This window comes from Aquarana catesbeiana, linkage group LG08, assembly GCF_042186555.1.
Source record: "Aquarana catesbeiana isolate 2022-GZ linkage group LG08, ASM4218655v1, whole genome shotgun sequence".
NCBI lineage: Eukaryota > Metazoa > Chordata > Amphibia > Anura > Ranidae > Aquarana > Aquarana catesbeiana.
In genome coordinates, this window is record NC_133331.1 from 204265527 (window position 1) to 204274574 (window position 9048).

At 40.6% G+C, this 9048-nt stretch overlaps 1 protein-coding gene across 1 annotated transcript in view; it reads left to right on the plus strand.

Annotated features, from left to right (window-relative positions):
- Nucleotides 1-7078, plus strand: part of DLG5 (discs large MAGUK scaffold protein 5) — a gene marked incomplete in the record, with an annotated part of 215519 nt that extends 208441 nt beyond the window's left edge. Inside the window, 2 exon segments of the mRNA XM_073596836.1 lie at nucleotides 2129-2238; nucleotides 4103-7078. Coding sequence (XP_073452937.1) covers nucleotides 2129-2238; nucleotides 4103-4206 — 214 coding nt within the window.
- Between the last annotated feature and the right edge of the window lie 1970 nt (nucleotides 7079-9048).

The following is a 9048-nucleotide window of genomic DNA, read 5'->3' on the forward strand; positions in this document are numbered from 1 at the left end:
CGTTCCCCCAACCAAATATTCAGAATCATGAACATACCTTAACAGAGGGGGATTGCCAAACGCCAAATCAATTCTAGCAGAGGATCTATGGGTGGCAGATAAATGAGAATAAGACTTAACATTAGGGTGCTTCCAGTGCCATAGCTCAGAGAGACCAGACATAGACATCCAAGAGCAAAGGTCAGTAGAAGCTGGCCTATCAGGGTTAGAGGAGTCTAGTGTAGGGTCTAGAATGGCATTAAAATCCCCCATGAGTAGGGTAGGCAGATTAGCAAAAGGGGCCAATTTCACCATTAAATAATAAAACACTTTTACTTGGATAGGAGGGCGTAAGTATATATTCCCAATCAACATTGTATGGTGAAAGACGTCCAGTACCACAGCCACATATCGATACCCCCCCCGGGGGTCAGAGAACACCTGGTGTATGGTGCAAGAGACAGCTTTACTAATCAAGATGGAGACCCCTCTTGCATAAGTGGAGTACGTAGAGTGAAATGCCCTTTGAATCCAGGGTTTGCCCAGGGACAAAATTTTACTCCCCTCCCGGTGGGTCTCTTGCAGGAGGAAGACATGTGGCTTTACCTTTTTAAGATACTGGAAAACAGCCGTCCTTTTAAATATGTTATTCAAACCCCTCACGTTCCAAGACACTACCTTGAGCCTGCTAGCCATCAGTGAAATTCTAAGAAAAAAAGACCACATATATACCCATTATTACCCAACAAGGTTGGCAACAGATCTGATATGAAGTATGAGTTAGAGCAATAATTGGAGTAGAAGAAGTAATGAGCTGGATGGTAACAACCCCCCCCCCCCCGTTATACAAGAAACTAGTAAACCAAAAAAACAAACAAAAATTGTCCAGTATGCAGCTTGTTCCCAAAAACCAAAAAAAAAATGGAAGGATACAACCGTTGGTATCAAAAGTTCGGCATTGTTAGATGAAAAACATCTCCATTCAAGACTCCTCACGGAACATAAAATGGTGCAACCTTCAAACCGCAGGGTTGACATGCATAGTGGAGAAAAGGAGTGTAAGTCAGTAACGTGCAGTGCCAACAGCACCACACTTAGTGTTGACTCAAAAGGAAAGGTGATTTCCAAGTGCAGTAAAACAGTGGGAAAACAAAACAGGCCTCATCCCAGGAAAGTTGAGCACCAGGGTGGTATCAGGGGTTGCTATCCAGCCAATCACAAGCATCTTGCGGAGTAGCAAAGAACTTGACTGTGCCCTTGTATTGGACCCGAAGAAGACTAGGATACAACATGCTGTACTTTATTTTTTGCTTCCAGGATCGGCTTAGTTATTGCCGCAGTATCCACGTCTGATTCAGGGGATGGCGGCGGGGATAGCTCTGGTGCTCCATGTGCTTTGTCTGACACCTGCTCCATCTTCACGCTCTGCTGCCTGTCGCACTGTGAGGACAACACAGGAACCAAGATGGTGGCGCCAGCGTCCCCACCACGCTGAGAACAGAGCTGCCTCGAATACCATGGCGGCGACAGGTGGCTCTCCTTGCGCTTTTTAGACATCGAGGATGGTATTTTCTGGTTCTCTGTGGTCTCGGCTACCTGCACCGTTGTAATAATCCGGGATAGGGTCAGTTTGAAGGGCTACAAATGGGTAATGTTTAGGAGGAAAGCCGGAGTTCAGAAGATTCGCATCCTGCCCCGATCACATCCGGTCACACCCCTCGGTCTGGCATTAACTTGACTGAGTTCCCTAAGGACCCTTGGGTGCAAGCCATCTGGTCCTGGAGACTTATTAATGTTAATTTTTCCAAGTCTAGTTCTAATTCTGTCCTGTTTTAGCCATGAGGGTGCTTCCTGGGATGTGTCATAAAGATAAACACTGCCGTTTTGGTTACTGAAGCCTCCCGATTCCCTTGTGAAGACTGAGGAGAATAAATTCAATAACTTCACCATCTCCCCATCCTTTGTAACCAGATTTCCTTTGTCATTCTTTATGGGGCCAATATGAGCTGTCCTCCCTCTTTTACTGTTTATATACTTAAAGAATTTCCTGGGATTTTTTGCTCTCCTCTGTGTCTTTTGTGTTCTATCTTAGCCGCCCTAATTGCACCCTTACACCCTTGTTACACCCTTGTTTTTGCTTTGTTTATAGGGAACAAAAGGACCCAATCTTTCTAAGGGACAAAGTTACACAGAAAAATTCCAAAGAGCAGTTTGAATCTGCACAGAAGGTTGAGCAGGAATACAGCAAGTATTTCACAGGTGAGTGAATGTGGCCCGATAAATGATGGTAATAGTAATCTAAAGATGTACAGCTTCTACTTGTCGTCATTAATCTGTTTAAAGGATAAGTTCACTTTTGAAAAATAAATGATGCCATAAATGCATATTTTTTTTTGTACGTAAAAAAATTTGCTTTTTCTATTTTTATTTTTTTTTGAGACTGTAAAACATTGCACAAGCGATCAGCAGATCATTGGTCTGCACATCCTGTATGGGCAAGCAAGATACACTGACAGGAGAAATCAATAAATGATATTGCCGTGGTAGTTCATTGAGAACTACAAGCTGTGTGAATAAATTACGTGGCTGTGTGGGTGGAGCCCAGCACAGACGCACTGATTTCAAAAAGTGGCAGCTAGTACAGGGAGCTTCTCACCACACTGCTGTCACCGGGGGGGGGGGGGGGGGGGGGGGGGGGCCGGGCAGTCGTTGCCACATTGGGAACATATAACATGTTCCCAAAGGTGCACCTATCCTTTTTAACATAAAAAGCAGCATATGGAAGAAAACAAATCCAAGGCTTGGTTAAAAAGGAAGGTGTAATGTGCAGATTACAGCAGTCCATTGCAAACACAACTCCTTATTTATTGGTCTGACCACCAAAAAAATGGTCTACTTGCTGAGGGTGATCACTCTTAGTATTGAAAAGCATGGTAATGTGCCATTTGCAGTTATCAAGGGCTTTGTTAATTTTAAATAGTGTCCCAAGAATGCCTCCAGAACACAATGAACAAAGATGTGAACAATCTGTGCGATGAAAACAAAAAGCCAGTTGTGGTATGTTGGCAGCCCACTCAGGGTGGAACTTTACTGCAACTCAATTGCATTGTGGAATGTGTTGTGGTGTTACTTTGCACTGACTTTGGATACGTTAGCAATTCTAAAGGTTCAAAGTTTTTACCTTCATGCATTCTGTGCAGCAGCCTCCCATCCCCCCTAATACTTAAGCCAGCATCGCGATCCAGCGGTGCGTATGAGAGCCTCGGCTCTCAGGGGACTTTCCCTCCTCATTGTCTGAGAAAGCAGCGAAAGCCATAGGCTTCCACTGCTGTCAATCATAGGCAGTGAGCCAATGAGAAGCGGGGCGTGGGGCCTAGCCATGGCTGTGTGTGTGAATAGACACGCAGAGCAGCGGCTCAGGACTGAGCCTGCTTGTGTGCCCCCATTGCAAGCTGCTTGCTGTGGGGGCACTCGGCAGGAGCGCTGGCGGGGCACCCCAGAAGAGGAGGATCTGGGCTGCTTTGTGGAAAACTACTGTACAGAGCAGGTAAGTATAAAATGTTTGAGTTTTTTGGGGGGGTTTTTAAACTTTCCTTAAATATCACTTTAAAAGTTGACTACTGCAGGGGCTCCCAAGGTGCCTTGCGGTAATGGCTTTTCTAGCAAGGTATAGCGACTGGCACTTGGCTTATGTGCTTATTTTAACCTGTCATGTGTAGTGACATGTTTACTTTTAAATTTGTGTAAATTTCATTTTAGATTTCTCAGCTGATAAACACTTTTGACAAAAAATAGCTGAATTACCAACCCAATTGCCTCAAAAATATGTATGCAAGCTAAATGGGATAGCTGTTTATGAGTGATATATTTACCTGTCAGTCTGCACAACCAACACTTTTGCAAGATCTGCATACTAAATAGCTATTTACTGTCAACTGATATGTTTCGTTTGGAGCACAGACCAAGCCTCTGTAGTTGTGGCACACCTAAGTGCAGTAAAAATTTAAATTAAATGAAATTTCTTTGCATAATTAACTTTTTGTGATTTTTTTTTTTTTTTTTTTTGCTATATGGGTAGTATTCATTTTTTGTCATTTCTCTAATTTTTTTTTTTTTTAATCAGCTGTAATTCAAGGAGGTGCGCTGGTCAACATTTGCACTCAGATCCTGGTTATTGTAGAACAAGAACAAAACAAAGCCCTGTGGATACCAGCCAATGCATTGTGAGGTGTCCGTTTTATGCCTTGTATGGACAATGAATAAAACATCTAGCACATACTCCGCTTCATTTTACTTTTCACTGAAAATGCAATGGAGTTAAAATCCACATGTTAGCAAAATGAATAGGAAAGCCACTGAATAACCAACAGAATGACTCTAGAAGTCGGCAAGCTGGAAACCGGAGTCCTCTGAATTTGGAAGTCAAAATGAACTTGTTTCCACTACACCAGAAGGTCCATAGAGAAGGGATCAACCAAGCTAATGCACAAGGGCAAAGCACCCCACATGCTGTCTGTGGAGGAACTATAATGGTTTAGTGGAGAAGCCAGAACTAAACATTTGGACAAATAAGCCTATGGCACCATCAAGGCAGCGATGACGAGGAGTGTGTTGCTGTGTCTGCAGGAAAACTTTTTATCTGTAGTGCTAATGGATTCGGATTAAATTGGGAGCAGTTTTATTTTTTTATACTCTTAACACACTAATTGGTACTTGGCCAGGGGTACATCAGGAAGAATTCATATATCATTGCATATGTTTGGGTCCTGTAGTAAACCCTCTGCTATGACATATTAAACACTTCACTTCTGGAGATGAAGAGCATTGAGTTGCTTATGCTGATACTTGAATGAAAGGCTTCTTGGCAGATGGTTAGACTTGTTTCTGTGACACTACCTGTGTCTGCACTTTTCTGGAAACATGCTAGCTGTTAGAATTTTTAATTCATATAAAAAGGCGGGAGAATGTAAGCTGAAAAACATTTGTGGAAAAGTTGGTGCAGTGCACTTACCATGCCTATGTGTCAATATTAATCACATTCGTACACGCATGTATACAGAGATTCATGTTTAACTATTTTAGTTTAAAACCATTGGTTCTCCTACAAGCAAAATATAATTGCCTTTTAAAGCCATTAAACATGCCTTACAATTGCTGATCTTCTGAAAGGTTTTCTAACTACTATTCACTATGATAGATTGCTCCAGTTATGGCAGGGAACCAAGAAAAGGAAATCAACTAAGATATTAAAGTTTGGCTTCAGAATTCATTTTTTGCCCCCGAGGTTCGGTAGCAGAGTAAATTAGGAGCCTCGATGGGTGTTCATGTTTTACATTAAAGGGACCTGGTAAACGTTGTATGTTTTATAAAATAATCATTGTATTTATATCAGAAATAACACAGTACCATGCAGTTATTAACATTATTGAAAGAATCAGCTCCAGGGCAGAAATTTGCTCATACTAAGTAGAATTTACAAACATAAGACGTCTTCTAAAGGGAATTTACTTAAATTTCCATACTTCTGTTTACACAAAAAAAATCTATGGTATCTCAGAATTGGTATTATGTATTCTTTTTCCTTGATTTCTAATTTATATGTGAAGAAATTACATAAGACGATAAGAACAGGTACCTATTTTAGAAAATAGTTATTTTGTCGACAAAAGGGCAAGGGAGATGAGCATTCAGACAGTCTGCTTTAAGTCGTACAAGCCATGGTGATGATTTTAATGTTCATCTTGTCACTTGCTGACAAATATCCTATTCCAAGTTCACTGCGTCATTGAGTAATGATTACAGAACAATATGCACCTTCTTTACAATATTTTTACATTAAGAACTATTACAAGAAAAAAAATCTAGTGGAGTGGGTCTATAGGCCACTGTCTATATTGCAAAATAAAAAATATATTCTATATTTAGGATGTCGGCAGCTTCACACATTCAATCCCCATAAATAGTTTTTTTCCTATATTGCAAAATAAGTAAAAATCCCTTTCAGGTTAAAATATGTATCACATTCCAATAGTATATGTGGCCCATTCAGTTATTTTCACAAACATACTGTGAGATTAGCACAGTTTTATACTATTACTAGCATATACTGCCTTGTTCTATTCGGTGCCAAGATTCTCCATTTATGTAGCAGAATACAAAGCTACCAACCCCCTAATAGAAAACATATAACTATTAAAGAGACATTGTCACAACTTTCTAACCTGACAGCTATGCACAGACTGTCTAGATGGAACTTACTTGCAATGTCCTCTCTATGTAATCGCACTGTTTTTGCTGCAAGTACGTAAAAAAGTCTTCCAAGATTACCACTGAAAGCTGCTGCATAGTAAACAGTGAGGCTTACTGTGAAGCATCTTTTAGTGCTGCTGTTGGGAGATTTTTTGTGCACTCGTTAAAAACAATGTGATTACACTGAGGCTCACAATTCAACCCTAAATGCGCAAAAATTTTATGGTATAGTTATTGCGGCAGATGTACATGTGCAAGATACACATTATCTGCCTATTTTTAATTATCTGGGTACAAGATAGAGACAGGATCTACCAAACTATCCTTTTTGGCCTTGTTTAGTCATAAACCTATTGATTATAAGTTTATGGCTGGGTATGGACAAGTAATAGAACGAGCTCTTAATGCAAATTCATTAATGATCACGGTCTGGGGATATGACAATTGACTGACCAGTTTCCTGCACATTATTGGGACAAAATTCATTGATGCTGGCCAGGAATTCCTACCTAACAAGGTCCTCCAAAATGACATTCTGAACATTTAATGTTTCAAGCCTTTTACTTGCAAGTAATTATTTTGCACTACTTCCTATAAGAGACAACTAGGGTGATCCTTCTGTGTATTGGTCTCTGTAGATTATGTTAAGGTTTGTGACTTGCTTTAACAGAAAAACAAAAAACTTGCAGAAATATAACAAAGACCTGGCTGTAATGTATTTGCTAGTGCTCCTCATGGGTCTGGTTAGCTTTATACGGTACATACTTCTGAGTGGTGGAAAGTAGCAGAATTCAGTTTTTACTAAAATAAAAAGCCTTAAAAAGAATTAATAAAATATTAATTTCCATAACTTGACGTTTTGTGTGCTGTTTCCTGAAACCCTATTAGGATGTAACAAAGAAAAAATACAGTGGTTATGTTTCAGGGGGAGGGGGGGGTGTACATGTTGCCCTCCATTTGCTATCTACAGCCCTTGCGACATTATTGAAAACTGACTTTTTTTTTTTTTATAACAATTGTTAAAATTATATTGTTTATTTTTTCTACCCACACCCAATGGCTATGTTAGAATGACCTCAAAAGCTATGACATCACTGCTTAGTATATATTATGTTCCTCATTATTGCTGCTAGCTTCTTGCATTAAATGGTACTGTATGGTCTTCTCTCAGACATCTAAAGCTATTAAAGATACTCCCCTCTGGTAGTTTCAACATTACTGTCCTTATCTAGTCAGGGGTATGCTGACAAGATCAATGATAAATGGTGTGTATGGCCCCATTGCACTGACAAGGTGAGTGTTAAATGGACATGAATAAATAGTAAAAAGAATTGGGGAAAGGACCCACTAGTTGTTCAAAAAACAGAGAATGGGCAGCCAGCATAAATTTATGCTGTAATAATGTTAGAAAAACATTATTACAGCATAAATTTAAAGAATAAGGCACACACAATAGGTGATTAACACAATAGTACTGTTAAAAATTGACAACGTTTTCATTAAAAAAAACACCCGGTTCTCAGCCACGTCCCACATGCACACAGTCTACCATCTCGAAAGGCCTTGCAACAGGATTTACAAATTTAAAGAGTCAGAGAGAATCTAGGGAAAATTTGTGGTGTCAGCCATTTATCGACCATTCAACTCACAGTTGACTTGTAGGTATTGATCTTTCCACAATCAGCATTGCAGATAGGGAAGCATCTATGGGTAGTTAGACATATCTTGGCTCATAATATAGCGGCTTCAAATTATCGCAGATCATCAGCTGTGAGCAATCAAGCTTGCAAGGAATGTCCCAGCTGAGCCTCTACTAAGCGCATTCAGCAAACAGTGCAGATAATGCAAAAGCACGTAATCTGGTGGATAGCAGCCAGAGTCAGATAGTATATTGTTCAAAGTATGTGCACATAATCTTGTAGTTTAAAGATGCTCAGTTCCTGATACAGAGGCTACCATAGTCATAGGTCATACATAGTGCATAAATCACTTCACACCAATAGACTCTCTCCTAGCAGTCTTGATGACATAAGAAAGCACAATCCGTGCATTCCAATGGGTGAGCACATCCAACTTTGGGCATTCAACCCGTTGGGGAAAACTCATGATTACTTGTAAGGTTGTATGTCAGCAGATACGGTCAGCCAGGTCTTGCATGATCCACTATATGCCCGTTGTGCTTATAAAACCTTCCCAGCCGTTCAGGCTCTCAGTAAAGGATTGTGCGGGTGTATGAGCTTCAGTGCCTCACTCACAGGCTTCCTGTCTGATCACTTCCTTCTGGTCAGCAGGGTGGCGCTTGGCATTAGGATGTTAAAAACTGCATGGCATGGTCAGGATCGTTTGTGTGCAAGGCAATCACACAACGCGTTTCGCCCACTAGTCACGTGGGCTTCCTAATGGTAGCATGACACTTCAATCCTCAGCCTTTGAAAGATTTTAAGGTGCCCCCAACGGGTATATCCGGTGATGTCACGCCAAGCCGGATCGCAATCATCTTAACCCATCATAGGATCAAAGCTGATATGTGAGTGCTGATCACAGTATGTTGCCATCTTGTGGATAACTTAGCATAAAGCTCAAATCTCTACTATTAGACACATAAGCAAATCTACTTGCTTAGTCGGTTACAGTCCCCATATTGTGGTAAAGAAATGGCAATAGGTAGTGACGTTTAATGAGTCCCAGACCGGTTTTAACCAGGGATACATAGCCTCTAGCTCACTTAGGGTTCGTAATGGACCATCTAAAAATTGGTCCATGCCTACATCCTGAGAGTTCTACATCAAAGGATATGGACTCAGTTAGGTATTGTAAAGG